Source organism: Symphalangus syndactylus, chromosome 8 (assembly GCF_028878055.3).
Source record: "Symphalangus syndactylus isolate Jambi chromosome 8, NHGRI_mSymSyn1-v2.1_pri, whole genome shotgun sequence".
Classification (NCBI taxonomy): domain Eukaryota; kingdom Metazoa; phylum Chordata; class Mammalia; order Primates; family Hylobatidae; genus Symphalangus; species Symphalangus syndactylus.
The window spans coordinates 20,211,130-20,230,984 of NC_072430.2; the positions used below are offsets into that span (position 1 = coordinate 20,211,130).

The 19,855-nt window shown below is 35.9% G+C and overlaps 1 protein-coding gene across 10 annotated transcripts in view; it reads right to left on the reverse strand.

The window, feature by feature from the left end:
• The window catches only part of VRK1 (VRK serine/threonine kinase 1), a 368,204-nt gene that overhangs the window by 319,552 nt on the left and 28,797 nt on the right, over positions 1 to 19,855 (reverse strand). For all 10 annotated transcript variants that reach the window (XR_010122334.1, XR_010122330.1, XR_010122331.1 and 7 more), the window contains exons 2-3: positions 12,213 to 12,377; positions 8,003 to 8,058 (exon numbers count right to left, since the gene is read on the reverse strand). Coding sequence is in view for 5 of the 10 variants with exons in the window: in XM_055288237.2 (XP_055144212.1) it covers positions 8,003 to 8,058; positions 12,213 to 12,372 (216 nt within the window). In the remaining 5 variants the exon portion in view is untranslated. The remainder of the gene's footprint in view (positions 1 to 8,002; positions 8,059 to 12,212; positions 12,378 to 19,855) is intronic.

The following is a 19,855-nucleotide window of genomic DNA, read 5'->3' on the forward strand; positions in this document are numbered from 1 at the left end:
TACATAGCTCAGCCTGCAGAAGTTTAAGAAAAATGTTTAAACTAATTTTCATCTTTATTAAGCTTTCCCTTAAGCAAAGATGAGCAACCATCTTAACTGTATCACCAAGGGGCTACAAGATATTTCTCAGATTTAATAAAATTTCAATACCTAATTTAACCAATTAATGCCAAAATCCCATTCCTTTCCTGTTTTCATTACGCTTATATCTACTTTATCAGGACTGGCAAAAACAGACCTTACCACAAAGAAGAGCCCATATTCTGCATCTCCTGAACAAGCATGCACTGTCCACTAACCTGCATCCTTCCTTTCTGACACAGATTCCTACGTTTGTCAAACCGAACATGGGGCTCATTAACAATTGTTTTCTACCAATGTTATGGACTACATTCATTTTATATTTTTAGAGATATTAACAATTAAAATTATTACTAAAGAGACATACATTCACAAAAACCTATTTGCACAAACAAGAAATAACAGCCTGTCAGCAGTTTTGCCTTGTTAAATAAATATGTAAGATTGGAAAAGATCTTATAATTCTGTGGACTTTTTAAAATAGTAAATTTCATCTGATTAAAATTAGTATTTATTTAATGTCTGGTATTTTGTGTTGGTCATTATTTACTGGGAATCAAAAAAAGTTTTTAAAGCAGTGAAAACTTCAAATGAGGAAGCTAACATTTCTAAACTAATTTTAGGGTTGCTATTCTTTTTAGGAAGCATGAAAAAAATTATTTTGGGCAGAATATCTTGTGTAACTGGAGTTCAAAGTTAAATAGAGCATTGGGGGAAGTGAGTAATGAGGCCTACTACCTTAAATGAGAGTCAACTTATAGTTTTGGGTTACTAGAGATGACTTTTGCAAGCACTTCAAATATGTTCACCTTTTCTTCACTCAAGATACCCTCAACTGTAGAAAACCACTCCATACTCTCTGCTCTAATTATCTCCGATTTCTTGTAATTCAGAAAATAGGAATCCCCAATTAAAGTATTTAGAGGAAGGCCGGGCACGGTGGCTCATGCCTGTCCTGTCATCCCAGCACTTTGGGAGGCCAAGACGGGCAGATCACTTGAGGTCAGGAGTTCAAGACCAGCCTGGCCAACATGGTGAAACCCCAACTCTACTAAAAATACAAAAATTATCTGGGCATGGTGGCGAGTACCTGTAATCCCAGCTACTTAGCAGGCTGAGAGAGGAGAATCACTTGAACCCAGGAGGCAGAGGTTGCAGTAAGCTGAGATCATGCCACTGCTCTCCACCCTGGGCAACAAAGCAAGATTCTGTCTCAAAAATAAAAACAAAGTACTTACAGAAAAATGGATCAGCCAATCTGCAGAGTCAGGCAGTTATGAATGAGCATTTAACAATAAATGGACAACACACGTTAACACTTGGATCACAACCTGAAAATAAGCTTGCCTTATTTGTTACAGGTAAGCATACTTTTCACCCTAACCTTGGAAGGCAGTAGTATCATGGCTTGGCATGCATCAACTCCTTAAGAAGTAGGAACTAACCAACATATTCATCAGTATGAGTGCTGATTCCTTAACTTATGGACTCAGTACCCAAGTTTCTCTATAACCTATGGCTCCTTTCCTAGCAGCAATAATAGCTTGACACTTGCAAGCATTTGAAAGAGACACTTGCAATGTTTCCAGCCAATGGCTAAGAATAGGTCTTCGGTAGGAATCACAGAATCAGTGTAAGAAAAAGAAATTCAAAAGGAGAAATTCTGGTAAAGTTCCTCTCCAAAGCTTACCTTTGGAATAGCTCATTTATATAATTCAGGTTTGAAAGAGGTTTTCCTAAGACAAATCAGTATAAAATTCTGATTTATTCAGTTTCAACCTATATCATATCAACTTTAACTTTCAAGTTTTCCTTCAGGCAATAATTTATTAAACTTATAATAATGAGAATCAACCATATAAATCAGGCTATTATAATGAAAGCCCGCTACAAGGAAGGCTCTCTGAGCTCATTTCATACTTCTTGTAATCCAATAAACTTCCATTATCACAAAATAAAGGAGCTACTTCCTTGGCATTGCACTCTAGCCAAAGCTAGCTATTCCTGTTGAAGAAAATACCTTAACTCATAACTAAAATTTTATTAACATATTTCAAATCTAAAATACTTTGCCAACTCTATAATAGCCAAGATTTAGAAAAGAAATTGGGACTGACATTTTAACTAGAATATCACTAAACGTTTCTTTAAGACTTCTAAGTGTCAAAACGAAGATGACAACAGAAAAAAAATTAAAATGTGATATATTTCAATGGCACCAGCTAAAAGCAACTGGCTGCCATTTAAAAATGAAGCTGTACGAAATTTCTCCTTCCTACCAAAAAATTATGATATATGAATTAAAAATTCAGGTCACTTCTCATAACATCAGTGAGGAAAATCAAACATCAGTCTGCAAACTTCTTTCCAAGGAACTGTGAAATACAGATTCGTATCAGTTCACATCTGAAAAGGACCACAGTACAATGACCTGTTAGGATACCATCCAAATGCCTGACCTCTGCCTCTAGTTCTGCTACTGACATGACTAAGGGTAAGTGCAATTCAAAGAACTACTAATTTCGTATTAAGCCTGTCAGCAAGAAAACACAACGTTGCATTATCCAACATTTCTCTTTGCACAGTTACTTTCAGAAATAAAATACAGTGTCTGTCCTGTAGGTCAAGGATTAAGGCACCAAACAAAACCAGAGACCATCATTTGGTACATGTGAGAACATTTTTAATATGTGCCTAACATCTACCTTGAATGGGTATGTCTTAACTTCACTCCAATGCCAAATAAGAAATTTGTGGGTTAACTATCTAGAGCTCTTTCATAAGGCAGATACATGTATTATCAGCAATAATCAATTTTTTGACAAAGCATCCACATTAAGTTAGAAACCCTTACCAGCAGCACAGGGTACCTGCAAACCCCTACTGAAAACAAAGATAAAAATGTGCCAGCTACATGATTCCATTTAAAATAATTAAGGTGCTCTGTGTGCCAGATTCTACCAGTGGCTCTCAATCTTGATGCACAAAAGAATCACCTGGGAAGCTTTACTAAAAATACCAATAACCAGGCCCTACACCCAGATTCTGATTATACTCTACAACCAGGATTGGGAACTACTGTTTGATATGCTATTACATTATTAAGTAAAATTTCATATTAGAAAATCAATTTGCCTTTATTTCGTAACATTTGCAAGTTTTTTCTCTAATGATAAAATAATGCTCATTTTAGAAAATATGGAAACATTTTGATGTATTTTCTTCATAAATAGCCATTTTATAAGACAACCTTCATACTATATATAGAACTTTGTATCCTGCTTGTTTAGAAATTATAAAACTTCCCAAAATAGTACATGTTCTTTGAAAACATGATCTTTAATAGCCCATAATGTTTTAAATGAAATTTTCATAAACAGTTCTGATTTTAATACCAGAAAGAACTGATACTCATTTTACATGTTATTTGGTGAAACATTTCAACTATTAATATTATAAAGTTGTGAGAAGGCAAATTATGAGTGGGCCTGCTCTCTATGGTACAGAGAGTGAATGACAGGAAAGTGAATGACATCAGGAAGTTGAGAGTAAATGAAAAGAGTAGTATAAAGGCAATGGACAACTAATGGCTAAAAAGTATTCAAAAGAATAATAAATAAAATAAGCATCTAAAGACTGAATAGGGAAAACAAACTTTATTGACAAGGTCCTTATCAGATAACTTAAAATTCAGTTAGAGAGACAGAATAAACACATTTAAAAAAACTAAAAACAACTAGTGGCATAAGAAGAATGAAACTAAAATAAATGTTAATACAACGAGTGCTGTAGGTGTTTATTCAGGAGAAAGTGCTAGGGGAAAAGAAGCAAACAGAAGTTACAAATTTCTCCTTCAAAGGGAAGGAGAAAGTCAGTAATATTATTGTTTTGTTTTATTTTTTATTTATTTATTTTTTTTTTTGAGATAGAGTCTCACTCTGTGGCCCAAGCTGGAGTGCAATGGCACCATCTCAGCTCACTGCAACCTCTGCCTCGCAGTTTCAAGTGATTCTCCTGCCTCAGCCTCCCGAGTAGCTGGGATTACAGGCAGACACCACCACACCTGGCTAGGGGTTTCACCATGTTGGCCAGGCTGGTCTTGAACTCCTGACCTCATGTGATCCACCTGCCTCAGCCTCTCAAAGTGTTGGGATTACAACCGTGAGCCACCGCGCCTGGTCAGTAGTATTGTTTTGTTTATGACATTCTTCTAGGATAACTGTAACATCCAAAAAGTTACTAAAATATTAAATGCAAAAGAGAAATCAACTGAGTATCACTGTCCTAATTACAAAGAGAAGAAATAATAAAGGATAATGGAAACAGAACTAAATTAGGAGACAGGAGATACACAGTCCTGAACTAGGTACTTGGTCTTAAACTTAAAAATATAACTCATTACCTTAAGCATATAGAAAATACTGTTCCTGGCCATGTTTTTTCTTAACCATGTAAGTTAAAAAGGCAGTAAAAGTAAAGTTACATTGACTAACAACAGAAATACTTCTAATTACTCACAATAAAGAAGAACAACAGAAATATTTCTAATTGCAATAAGGAAGCACATCATTCTAAGATAAAATACAACTTAAGTTCAGAGGCCATGTGCCATGGCTTATGCCTGTAACCCCAGCACTTTAGGAGGCTGAGAGGGAATGATCACTTGAGCTTAAGAGTTTGACACCAGCCTGGGCAACAAAGCAAGACCTCATCTCTACTAAAAAATCAAAAAAATTAGCCGGGTATGGTGGTGCATGCCTGTAGTCCCAGCTACTAGAGAGGCCGAGGTGAGAGGATCACTTGAACCCAGGAGATCAAGGCTGCAATGAGCTATAATTGCACCAATGCACTCCAGCCCAGGCAACAGGACGAGACCCTGTCTCAAAAAAAAAAAAAAAAAAAAAAGTTCAAGTTACACAGAATAAAAAAAGACATGAGTATACACCATTCCACCTATAAGATATGACACTGGCACACTTTCCTTCCAAGACACAGAAACGGCTATGCCAACTAACTGCAAGGGGTCAGAGGTAACCACATCATTTGAACTTCAACGTTATAAGACGTCAGAAGGAGACTTGCTTTCTTCTCACAACAGAACTCTTAATGAGCCTAAGAAGAAACTCATCTTACCCATAGATTTTAATATTTTAATTTGTATTATCAAAAACAAATCACACAATATTCTGCAATTAAATACAAATGACCCAATTTAATAGTAAGAACTTCAGTTCCTCTGATTCAGCAACAGGCTGAATATTCCAAAAAGAATGTTATTCCATAAATGAAAAAGAAGAAAAATCCACAATGAAAGGCCATCATGAAAAGAGGCAGGAGAAATAAAGCACTGACACAACTTGAAAGGCATCGCTTTGCTTCCGCTTCCCTGCACGAGGGAATAGCTGGGACCCAGTTAGCCCTCTCACTGCAAACAAAGATAAAAACGGACTTAAAAAAAGAAAATTTCTATTTTCAGAAATTAGACAATGGGCAGGACAGGAGGACTGTGATCCCTAAGAGACAGAAAACAAAGTGAGTCCGTGGCAGCCCTGGCTTTTTTCCCCTAGAGATCCTAGGAGTAAAACGGAGGAGACTTAAGCCTACAGGGCAAAGGGGGAAGACCAAACAGAGTGCTAGGTACAGAACTCTGCTACCAAAATCAACAATGAGACTGGAAATTTTAAATTGAGAAACAGTGGGGAAAAAAATGAAAGACCAATATCCTTCATGAACAAAGACACAAGAATCCTTAACAAAGTATTCACAAATCAATTCTAGCATTATGTAAAAAATATAATACACCATGACTAAGTGGGGTGTATGTTAAGAATACAAAGTTCAGTCAACACTCAATCAATGTAACTGCCACATTAACAGAGTAAAGGAGAAAAATCCTGTGATTCATCTCAAATGTAGAAAAAGCATTCAAAAATGAATAGGCAAACTATAAACTAGTAATGTTTAAATCACGTATCTGAAAAAGGACTTGCACCCAGAAAAAAACTCTCTTACTACTCAATTATAAAAAGCAAAACAACCCAGTTATTTTTAAAGATAAAAATAAGAGGAAAGGGGCAAAAAGGACGGAAGAGGCACTCCACAAAGGAAAATACATGAATGGCCAATAAGCACAACAAAAAACTGCCCAAAATCATTAGGCATCAAGTACGTGCAAACTGAAACTGTAAGTCACATCTACATACTAACTGTAATGGCTAAAAAAAAAATACACACACCTGACAATGCCAAATGTTGAAGAGGACACAAACAGAACTGTCATATATTATTGGCCAATGTGCAAAAGGGCACAACCATTTTGGAAATCTGCCTAGTACTTGCTTATAAGTTTAAATAGACATCTTCCCTATAAACCAGCAACTCTAAGTATTTATCCAAGAAAAATAAAAACCTGTGTCCATAAAAACACTTGTACAAGAATGTTTAGACGCTTTATTCATAATACCAAAAACTGGAAACAACCCCAATGTCTATCAAGAGAGCAATAAAATGAAACAAAGATTGATACACCAACAATATGGATGAACCATTAAAACATTATGCTGAGCATAAGAAGTTACAAAACAATATATACTGTTTAATACCATTTACATAACCTTCTGGAACAGGAATAACTCATTCAAGGCAACAACAACAACAAAAAACTCAAGTGGTTGCCTCCAAGGGTGCAAGGGAGTAGGGTTTTGACTGAATAAGAACATAAGGAATCTTTTTAGTATGATGGAAATGTTCTACATATTAAGAGGTGAGGATTACACAGGTATATGTGCTTGTCAAAAGTCTTCAAACTGTTCATTTTCTATCTATGTATTTCCCTGTAAAAATTATGCCCCAATTTTTTAAAAAAGTTTAAAAATCACTAAAAAGGTCCAAAAAAGCTGACTCCTAACTCCTAAGAGATAAAATATAAAAGAGAGTAAAACGAAACAAAATGAAAACATTCAGAGTAATTCTAATTCCTGAGTTCTGGTTGATATGGTTTGGCTGTGTCCCCACCCAAATCTCATCTTGGATTGTAGCTCCGATAATCCCCATGCGTTGTAGGCGGGACCTGGTGGGAGGTAATTAAATCATGGGGGCATCCCCTTCATATGTACATCTATCCCATTAGTTCTGTCCCTCTAGAGAACCCTAATACATGTATCCCATAGGAGAAAAAGGGAGGAGTTACATGTTAATTTGCCCAGATAATACATCCTGTTGGTTCTTCTATTTAACCAAAACATATTCTTCACATGTATCAAATAACTTTGAAGAAGGGGAGTAACAAATGTTGGTAAGCAAAAAGGTACATAATTGACTTAAAAAATAGTAGTTAAAATGTCTTCTAGTTCGCTAACATATAAATGGATCTGGCTATTAGAAGTATGCTTATGTCAGATAGGATGTCGCCAATCTACTCATTACAAACTAATTTCAACATTATTATAGCAAAAAAGGCCCAACAATCACAATAAAATAAATAATTTAATTTACTAAAATGGAAGAAAAGAAAATTGGGAATAAACAGAAAAAACTGACCAAGTCCAGAAGCAAATGCAAAATAAAATACAATAAAATTATATTAAATTAGTATAGTCTTATAGGATATAAATATAAAAAGCATCCATAAAAGTAGCTGAAATTTCTTAAATGAGCTGAGTATTTTTATTCCACATCTGCATGCCTCTATGCTTTCATTCATTTACCCCCGAATACCAGTGCCATTTTATTTCATGAGAGGAACTTTTCACACTCAAGTGATTTAAAACTATAAAGCTACTTTTGTGTCTTATTAAATATTTTTTAAGTTATTAAAAATGTAGTATCTTACAGTTTAATTCTAGTTAATCAAAAAAGGCATTTTACAAAATACTACACCAAATCAACAGAAAAGAAACAAATTAGCTAAAATATTTCTTACCACTTTTACAACACAAGGTGCATCACTGCCAACTGACTCTGAAGAATTCATATCAGCTGTTTAAAAAAGTAAAATATTTAATATCAGAACAAGTAATATTATAAATATATTAATATTTAGGTTTGTGTATCTGTAACCCCTTGATAGAATACACTTCAGTTCCCAAGTATGTGTTTCAGGATATCATGACAGTACATTTCATAAATTTTAAGACTTTTATTCATGTTTTAACATATCTGAATTTAGAATGCATCTTACAATTTCTGGTTTCTTCTATATGATTATCAATTACATATGGGAAACTGAGTTAAATAAGTTAAAAGGTTTCTTTAATTCAAAAGTACTAATGGCCTTTGATATGCTAATGGATATTGTGAATTCCCCAGAGGATAAGTAATACATTTCTTAAATTTAATAAACTATGAAATTCTTTTAAGAGGAGCACCTGAAGAGTAAGAAATGAGGAGGCTAAAGTTCTAAAAAGCACTAGTTTAGGAAAAACTCATCTGGACCAATAGTTCAGGATGTTGGCACTAGAACTTTCAACTGCCATCAGAATAATTTTAACGTGGCTATCATTTCATTTCATGCAAATAAAGAAGTACAGTTGCCCCAGAATACTAACTTAGAAATATAAGGTTGCCCATATTCATTAAACAAATATTTACCAAGTACATACTAAATGTCCGTTTCTAGGAAATAGAGATTTAGCAATGAACAGGAAAAAATCCTTACTCTTACAAAGCCACCATTTCAGTGGTAAGATGCAGACCAGAAATAAAATATGAAGTACATTTGACAGTGTGAAGTGCTACAGAGGACAAATTAAGCAGGAAAGAAAGGTAAGCAGTGTGGCCACATGGTAAGAGGGATCTAAACCTTACTGACAAGGTGTTACTTGAGCAGTGGCCTGAGAGCAGGGAGGGAATCAGCCATGTATGTATCTGAGTGAAGAGCACCCCAGGGAGAACAGCACCAAGACCCTGATGTGGGCCGAGCACAGTGGCTCACACTTGTAATCCCAGCACTTTGGGAGGCCAAGGCAGGTGGATCACCTGAGGTCAGGAGTTCCGAGACCAGCCTGGCCAACATAGTGAAACCCCGTCTCTACTAAAAATACAAAAATTAGCCGGGCATGGTGGTGGCACACACCTGTAGTCCCAGCTACTCGGGAGGCTGAGGTGGGAGAATCACTTGAACCTCAAAGGCAGAAGTAGCAGTGAGCCAAGATCATGCCACTGCACTCCAGTGTGGGCAACAGAGCGAGACTCCATCTCAAAAAAAAAAAAAAAAAAGAAGACCCTGATGTAGGAGTGTGCTTGACATGTCTGGAAAACAAGGAGGCAAAAGTAGCTGGGGGAAACTAAGTGAGGCAGAAGAGGAGAGACAGATCAGAAAGCAGCAGGGAACAAACACGATGGGCTTAACAGGTAACATAAAGGTTTTGGCTGTCACTATGAATGAGATGGGGAGCCACTGGAAGAGGATTAGCAAAATCAGACTGTGGTAATAAAGACTTCTTTGGGCTGCTTTGTGGAGAAGGGAGTATAGGGGCAAGGGGCAGAAGCAGGCAGATCAATTAAGAGGCTATACCAATAGTCTAAGTATATGGATTATACCTCAGTAAAGCTACTAAAAATTTTTCAAAGGCTTCGTACAAAAACAATGTAAAATAAAATATATTAAAAAAAATTTTAAAGCATCATATACAAAGATCAAGAGCCAAAGGGCAGCAAGACGGCTGAAGCACAGACTTTGAGGAGATAAAAGGGATGAAGATAAATGTTGTATAAGAAGGGTCTCGTATGCCACTCTTTAAAAGTCTGGCACCTTATTTGAAGGGCACTGGGGAGCCATCAGAGAGGTTTAGGTTGAAACAGGATGATCATACTATCTGATCAGTATACTTGGTCATAAAAACCATACTGAAAACAATGGTGTGCAAGGCGGCAAGACTGGGACAGAGAAGATTCAGCGCTACAGTCAGAGTCCAGATAAGACATGATAATGACCTGACCAGGACAGTGGCTGCAAAGACGGAGAGAAATGAATGGATCTGAGAAGTCACCCAGGTAAAGCAATAGGACTAGAAAAGGAACTAGGATATTAGTGAAGGAATGCTCAAGAATGCCTGCCCAGTTTCTGGCTTCAAGGCTGTCATTCATTGAGACAATCCTCATGACAGGATCAGGAGATAAAAGATGATGATACAAGTTTTAGAAATGCCTGTAGAACATCTAAGTAGAGATCCCTTACAGGCCAGTGGCTGCGGGCCTGGACTCAGGAAATCAAGTCTTAGGCTACAGATAAAAGATAGGGAAATCAATGGTAAAGAGACAGTAAGAGAAGCCTGATATCACTCAGAAAGAATATATAGAATAAAAAGTGAACCTAAGAAGAAAAGCTGGGGCACACAGAAGTGCCTATAAAGATGACCAAGCACAGCCAAAAAAGCAGAAAGAAAACTAGGGGAAAGGTATGCTATCATAAAAGATAATGGAAGCAATTGTTATGAGAAACAAAGATAAACAGTATCAAATGCTACAGAAAAGAAAATGCAAAGAAAATTCAAAAGCAATCTTTTTAATTCATTAACAAACTGCTAATGATCTTGAATCTGGCTATTTCAGTGTATCACAGAGAGAGAGACCGGAGGCGACAATACTCAAGCAAGTCCCTCCTTTTACAGATTAGTCATCCCAACCTTATAAAAGTAAAGTTTTATTACAGAGGTCAAATCATTGCCTATTAAAAATACTATTAGATGGCACCTTTCGATGATAAATACAGATAAAACAGATGAGACACACACAAGGCAAGTTTTAACTTTGCAAAAGGTTACAAAAGTAAATTAATGTAAAACGAAGAACCTGTTTTTTCAGAGACAGGTTTCTATTAATACAGGATGGCATAAGTCCACATATCCTGTAGTAAAGACAGCTTATCTAATCTACCATCTCTCCTCAACCACAAGATCAAAAATATATACCTGGCTAATATAGCCACTACTCTTTGATGGTTTACAAGGATTTTTGCCATAAATCAGAGATACAGCCTAGTTCACTGGAACGGGTTTGGCTCTAAACAAAACCAGAGAATCAACATATATTTCACAAAAAGAGTACTACTGGCCGACAGGAATCATATGCATAAAATATGATAAAGCACTAGATTTCAAGCTATGTTTCATAAAGATAGCTCCAGAAACTGCAACTGACCAAGGGCAGCCCACTGCTCCTGGAGCAGGTGAAGTGGGACTCCTCTTGAGTAAGACCAGTGATCTTTTACCTACCAGTGGTTCTCAAACTTTAGCATGCATCAGAATCACCTTGAATAAACACTGCTGGGCCCTCTCCCTACAGTTTCTGATTCGTATAGTCTGAGGTAAGGCTCAAAAATCTGCAGGTCTAACAAGTTCCCAGGTGACAATAATCTATGTCGTATTATTAGTATACTGAGTAAGATATTGCTAAAAATAAAATTTTATAAACCTCCATGGCAGAAATTAATTAATTAATCTGAGATTATAAGTAGAGAACACGGAATGGAAAAGTTAGAAAAATCAGAAGCAAATATGAACTGCACTGTATCACTACTAATATGTATTGGTGAAGCAGACGGCTTTAGAAGCAGTCAGGCAAAATATTTTTTAAGTCCATGATTTAGTTAACCTAACAGAATTTCAGGATTCCACATTGGGTCCCCAAAAATTTCAGAGTAAGTATGCTAGTTATCTACACATTTAATCAGGCCTAATATGCAGTTTCTAGGTAATTCTCCTAGTTCCAGTATGATGGCTAAGACGGTTGCACAGAAAGAAAAAAGAAACTCACACTCATAAAAGATTTGCAAACCTCCAAATCAGACAAACATGGAGGGAATAAATCCCACATAGGTGGAGGTGGGAGGGGAAAGATACGTACATGGGTTTCTTTGGGTCTCAAAAGAGATTAAGATTCTATAAAGTATCTTAAAAATCTAAAGTCCTAGTGTTCACTAATGACAGTATTACAGCTATTTTATCCTCCCTTTCTGTTGTGACTGCATTAACAATTTCCACTCCTACGTCAGAGATGCATTTTTGCTTAATCAGAAACTATTGACTGCAGATTATTAGGAACATCCTATAATAGCTCATAATTGAGAAACCATTTTCATAAGAAAGCATATAAATCTTTGGATTGATCATTAAAAGCAGTCACACACTTACCAAGATATATACAGCCAAAGCCTCCTTGGCCTATGGGTAATCCTACTTTCCATTCCTTTTTTGCCATGTCAGTTATTATCTCCCCAACTGCAAATTGTTCTGCAAGATGTCTCTTTGCAGAGCTCTGTCTTCCAGCTTGAGCTGCTTTTACACGAGGCATTTTCACTATAACACAAAACAACGAAACGGTCAGAATTATAATCTTAGAAGTGTTCAAAACATTTTTCCCTAAGGAAAACTTCTGTATGGAGATGCTGTTCAAATTCCTACTTACTCCAAAACTTAAAGGATATCTGTTAATTCTGACTTATAATGGCTCAAATCCTACTTGATTATCTCTTAACTTTGGAGAAGAAACAATAAAATCATATATGCAATTATTTTCAAGGAAATACTTAGGTTTAAGTCCAATAGTGTAATGATCAACTACAACTAAAAATGCTATTTAACGACAAAGAATTGCTCTATGAAGCTGAGAGGGAAAGGTGCATCCAATCAGAATGCACATTTTATAGGAACAAAATGAAGAGTTTATTAAGGTCAATACCGATATGATAGAACACAGTGCAGAGATTGAAAACATAAGGCAACTGAGCACAAGGGGAAAGGGCAAAGGTTCCTGGGACATGCTAGTAAATGCTTTACGCAGGTTCCCACCCATCCTCATGACTCTGTGAAGATTACATTATCATCTCCATTTCGAGGAAATTAAGGCTCAGCAAGCTGGTAAGTGGTGGAACAACAGAAAATTGCACCGGTGACTACCTGGCTCCAAGACCTCACCAACATGCTTCGCAATTATGGAAGTCACTGTATGGAAGGAGCACAACTTTCAAGAGTGACAGGAGAAACTGTGGCTTAGTCATCTGGGCAAGGCTGGTGACACCCAGAATTCCTAAGCTTCCTTTCTCATTAACTATCCTTTAGGAGATGAATCTTGATTCATTTTTCTCACTGACACACAAGTTTATCATAACATTCAGAGAAAGCAGTGTTTTATTGTGAAAAGAGCACTGACTGGAATCAAAAGACCTGGATTGCAGGTATGACACCAGCTGGTTGGGTAATCTTGATCAAGTCACTTCACACTGGGCTTCAAGTGCCCTCAGGTGTAACTCACTTCGTTGACTGAAGGAACTCAATTTGTACTAGTATGCATGTGAACATGTGTGTGTTGTGTGATTTCAAACTCTTGGTTCTATAAATATTAATCAAAAAAGATTTAAAATAAGTATTTGTTAGGTTCCACAGTTCCCTAAAGACATACTGGAGATATAGAAAAGAAAGAAGGTTAATAAGAATCATTAAGACAGTATGCAACACTTGAAATGGCTATTCAGATGAAAGAAGTCTGTAGCTCAGTTTTGAGCCTAGATATGCTACATACATATACACTACATTCGGTTGGAATTTTTCAGCAACTCACCCACTATCACTCCAAATACACAAACTCCTTATCTCCAAATGTTCCTTATTAATTTACTGGGGACTTTAAAATTGAATTTTTTCCTATAGAATACTAATGCATCTTCGCTGTCTAAATCTTCTCTAAGTTAACAAAAACATCTTCAAAATAAATAAAAGTGTCTGTTATTTCGTCATATCAATTAGTTCTCTTAATTAATGTGTTTTTAGTCATGGAAAAATCTTGCAAAATGGAATTTCAGTGCCAACCAAGCTAGCCTAGACTCAAAACACCAAGAAAGGTTACTTTTACACCTACGGTAGTAAACCAAATAAAAGAAACAACTAAAACACACAGTACTTCCAAATATTAAAACAGATGCCCTTCTGAATTTTAACCAACTTTATCAAATCATCAGAGTAATCTCTTATTTGACTGATTCCTTATAGTAATCAAAATAGTTTAAAATGAGTGGACAACATCTTTTTATCTTTATATATCTCAAAATAGTGACTGGACAATCTTTTGTGTTTTTCTGAAATTCCTTTCCAGAAGTGACAAAAATATCATATTTTAAATGAAATATTCTGGCTCAGCATCTATTCAATGTAAATTGTGATCAATAAAATGATTTTCTTCCAAATAAAGCTGTTTGCTTTTATTTTTAGTTTTATTTCTGTGGCCAACTAATTGAAACTAATTGTAATAATTAATTAAGGCTTGGAATGACTTTCTTTCCTAAAAATAGTCCCACAGAACAGCGTCATCGCTGTCAGTCTCTTCAATATGCTTCTAAATCACAGCTCCTGAAGGCTAACGCTGGACATGGTGGAGGCAGCAGCACAGCTGTTTCATCTCCCTGAATTCCCCCATAAAACTGGACAGGACAACTGGATAGCAAAACTCAAAACCTATGGATAACCTCTCCAACCAAATGGAGGGACAGTATCCCTTTATCGCTACAAATCCCAAAATTTGAGCAGGTGAAGACAGGCCATGACAAACAGCAATAAGATCTGTGTGGTATCAGCAACTGTAAAGAAGGAAGCAGAAGTAAGTGTGGTGCCTCTGATAAATCTTAGAATCCAAAAATTATCAGGAGCTACTTCTTAGAAGCACACAAAACACTGTGAGAAAAGCAACTGAAACAAGAAGGGCTCTGCCACTCCCACAGCCAGGAAGTGCAAGAGGTCCTTGGTGAGGTCTCAAGAGGCTGAAGCCTGTTGCCTCTACAACTCTCAAAACTAACCAGCCAAAGCCCCTTCTAGGTCAAAGCCTCAGGCTGAGGAGAAACTGCTAGGGATGAAGCCAAAGTGAATATCACAAGGATAACACAAAGAAAGGAAAAAGAAAGTTCAAATATAAGTGGATCTATAAGTTAGCCTCAGTATTTTGGAATACTACACAAAAACAAATGAAGAGTGGGATCTAGAGAATGACATACAACTTGCCCTGAACCAGACTATCTAAAACTAATTGCATATGAGCGAAAACTGGCTGCATATAAAACTCAGCAACAAAAATGGATCAAAGCCTAGTCCCACACTAAGTTGGTATGTTTAAAGAGAAAAAAAAAATCCCTTTAGAAAAGCATATAAGAAAACATGCCTCCCAAAAAGTTGATAGCTGTAAATTAGTATTTCAAAACAAGCTAAAAAACACTTTATATACAGACTAACATCAATCAGAATTGGAAAAATTCAGAAATCAGATGACAGAATAATTGAAAATGAAAGACAAAAATCAGTTCAGAAATAAAAACTACATTAAAAGGAACATAAGAGTAAATAAAACTTTTTAATGACAAGAGAAATAGAAAGTGAAAAGGAAAAAAAACAAAAAAATCAAAAAGGACAAAAAAATGTTTAAGAAAACATACACAAAAAAACCAACATACATATAACAAAGAAAATCAAAGCAAGGGAACACAATATTAAAAATCATTTAATTCAAGAAAACTTTCCTGAACTTCATTTAAACATAAAACTACATTTTGAAAGGTCATATCACATACATTTGAAAAATCGACCCAGAATGACCATCACCAAGATATAATTTAGTTAACAGTAAATGAAAATACTTTTTGAGCATCTGCAGATATTTTATAAGGAAAATAAAATCAAATTGTCATCATTTTAACAGCAACATTTTATGCCAGGGGGAAAAAAAGTAATATATTTAAGACTCTAGGAAAGAAAACATGAACCAAAGATTTTATACCCAGCTAAATTTCGAGTATAAAGACTGCTAAGTGTTATCAATATAGAAAACAGCAATAAGAATCTACTAGAGAAGGAGTCCAGTAGAAGGGGTCTGCCACTCCCATAGCAATATCCAAAATGACTAAAGAAATGTCAGTATCAGTGAGCAGTAAACATATACTTGTAGAACTGAGACTCAACAAGGGTTATAAAAGAGAGAAAAGAGTATATAATGGGCAAATGTACTGACACTGTAGATATAGTACAACTATCAAAAAATGGGATAACATATGCAAAAAAGGCAACTTTCCAGAAATCATATTGTGATACTTGGTTTTGTTAACTAAGACTGTTACGTGCATACATGTGGAATGATGCAAATGAGTAATTACGTGATATTATTATTCTATCATTCCCTTGTGTCCCTAAACATCAGGATTCAGATATGGAAGAAAGAGACAGAGATTAAAGATATAAGAGGTAAAGTTAAAAATGCTGTACTTGGAAATATTTTTACTTCAGAATGTATCTTTAAAATAAACACATACATAGAAACACACCTTTGTATTTCCTAGCCCCATTCACTAAAAAGCTTAGAAACAATAATCAACCCAGCAGCAAAGAGCATCCCTAGCAAACAAACCGTAGTCTTGAAATACCACTTCCCATGAAAAGAAAGCAGGTTCCTTAACAAAATGATTATTGCTCCTATAATTAATATTCACCAAGGGATCAAAACTGGAAATCCTCTCACACTCAACGAGCATGCCCAGTCCATTCCCACTTCCCTCTCAAAAAAAAAAAAAAAAATTAAGAGAAAACACTCCTAAAGAAAATCTGTATTTTATTTCCTGTAAACTATTAGTAACCTCTGCTCATTTTTCTTTTGAATTATTAGTCTTGCTTTTTATTTCCAGGCACATCTTATATGTTGTATGTTAAACAGAGTAGCTCTGTGTCTTGCGCATAAACGTTAAGAAGTCACTGAAATATACTCAGCTGCTTTGCAAGAGGCCATTATGACAGAAATATTTCTTTAAAATGTGTCTAAATGAAACTCCCTCCTGTGGCTTCTAATGGAAAAAGATGTGGAGGATTCCCGCTTGCTCTTGCTGGCCCCTATAATCTCAGGTGGCCTCAGGCAACCAAAGGCCCTGTCAGTCCTTAGGGGCTGCTTCAGCCGGGTATAAGCAGGGCCAATGGTAGTGTATTAATAAATATTTGTTCAATACTTATCTTTTAACGTCTTGAGAAACAGAAAAGACTTAAATACAGCTGGTATATCACATACTTATATAGAGCTATTTAACACAACCTTCCTAGAAAAAAAATTATACTTGGTGGCAGTTATAATTTCTTTAGTGTGCTGCTGAATTCTATTTGTTAATATTTTATTTAGGATCAAGACTGATATTCAAACGAGATAGGGTGCACTCAGGGTGGTATAGCCATAGACAAGACTGATATTCATAAGAATGGTCTGTAGTTTATTTTTTCTGCTACATTTATCTGTTTAAGTATCAATATTATGCTCACTTCATAACAAGATTTTGGAAGCTTTTCTTCCTTTACCACAATCTAAGGAGTTCAAGCAGCACTTGATCTATTCCTTAAGGTTTTGAAGACTTCAACTGCAAAAGTCTGACACTACAAAGTGTTGGTAAGGAGCTGGAACAAACAATTCTCCTACACTGTATACTGTTTCAATCATTTTGAAAATTCATTTGGCAGCACCTGCTAACCGACCCAGCAATTCAACTTCTATGCATGTACATGTCCACCCAAAGACATGTACAAGAATGATAACAGCTCTATTCACAACAGCCACAAACTGGAAACCTGTATGTCCATCAACAGGAAAACGAATATAGTAAGACGGATGGACATACCAAACACTGTGTTAAGAAAAAGCAGCACCAGACAGAAGAGTACATACTATATTCCATTTACATGAATTTCAATAATAAAACAAATCAATGGTGATACAAGTCAAACAGCAGATATCACTTTGGGGACTAAGAGTCGGAAGAAATGGCTGGAGGTGGACGGTTCCTAGGGATCTGGGTAGCATTCTATATCCCAATCTTGGTGTTTAAACAATTGGTTCATGTTATAGAAAGTAATCAAAAAGTATACTTATTATTTCATCCTGTTTATTTATGTAAAATTAACACAGTAAGTAAGGTACACAAATCACAAGTGTGTGATAACAGTCAGTGTCCATTCAGGAGCTAGAAAACACACAATCAATTAAAACAAGAAAATGTAACATAAATAAAAAATTATTAATTTGTAAAAAGTTGTCAAGTGCTAATAGATGAAAAGACAACTTGAAGGAATATGAAACTAGCAAATGTAGGGAGCAGTTACTGTCTCCAAGGCTAAGGGAGAGTGCCCAAGAAAGGAACACTTCACTGGACAGACTGTGGCAGTGACCCACTGGGCAGTAGGGTAGTTCTCTGTAGGGCCAGTGAGCTAGAGCTTATCCGCAGGAATCTGCTGCCCACAAGATACTGGTGGGAGCAAGAAGCTGCCTACCAGGGTGCTAATGAAGCTTATAAGAGAGTAAGCACAGCTGACAGCCACACCTTAAGAGAGTAGGAAAAACAAACGAACAAACAAAAAAACAAGCACACTGCAACAAGAGAAGCCCTTTCTCTGCTGTCTTGCAGTATCCCTTTCTCACCTTCTACTGACAAAATCTAATACTGTCCAGGAAAAGAAAAAGTATTTAAAAGGTCTGGCTCAAGTATATAAACAGAGCAAAAAGGGGTGAATTTGGAGTTGAGAGGCAATAAATTACTAACTTGCACAAGCGTAAACTGATAAAATTTTACAAATGTACATACACTTGTGCGACCACCAGACAGAGAACATTTTCATCACACCATAAAGTTCCCTAGTGCCCCTGCCTGCCAACACCTATTTCTGTTCTCCCAGACAAAGGCTTATTAATGTGCCTCTCAGGGTGTGCCACTTTCTTTAGAGAACACAATTCTGTCAGCTTTTCTGACATCTGTGTCTCAGGTTCCCTTTCAGCATCCTCCCATACCCTATTTGACCTTCACTGCATTTGGCAGCTCCTTATTTTCTAGTTCAGGGCTACAGAAGCGTCTCAGTTTCTGAGAATATGAAATCACTGTTTCTCTCTCAATCTCCTTGTTGCTTTTTAGGCAATTTCTTAAAAGAGGAATTATTTAAAACCAGAAGTCCCTGCTCAAAGAAATAATATAATCACAAGTATTTGCTTCAGTAAGTTAGTGAGTTTTCTGAAGAACTTAAAATACTAATTAGAATTAAACAATCCCTTTAGTACATTATAGGTTTCTTCTAATAATGAAACCAATGCTTGCATTAAGGTTTCTATTAATGAATACACTGAAAGGCACAAACTTTAACAAAATTAAATCTTTCCACATAATTTCAGCCCCTCTGACTCTGTGCAAATCTACTTTTATAGTAGCCAATGCAACAAAGAGGTTTCAAAGAAAAAAAAGTTTAGCATTACATAATCTGACCACTTCTTTTCCTTTGATATTAAATTAAATGCAGATGCAACTGAAAAGCACATCAAGATGCAAATCAATACTGCCCTTTGCTGAAATCACTCATTGGTATATTCCATATTAGCATATTCACCAAAATTTAATTGTAAACAGAGTAATTATGGTACTAAAGTTATTAAATACACAAAGCAAGCTTGGAACTATACATATTCAAATAGAATTTCAGTGGCAGATCAACTTTTATATCTGCAACAATACCCTAATTAATAGTCAGCTCTGATGATAAAATGGTCCTCTGTTTTTCAGATAACATTCCAAAAAAAGTTCTGCTATGAATATTAAAATAAAGTTTTGTGAATAGATTTTTAAAAATTTCAATAGCTATATTTATCACAATATGGTACTGTATTTAGACAACTGGCATTCTTCAAGTCCTGGATTCAAATTTGGAATTTTTTTTAACCTTCTGCTGAAGAGAGGAAAAAGGCTTGAATGAATCACAACAATGACACTTACACTTAATGAGCTCTA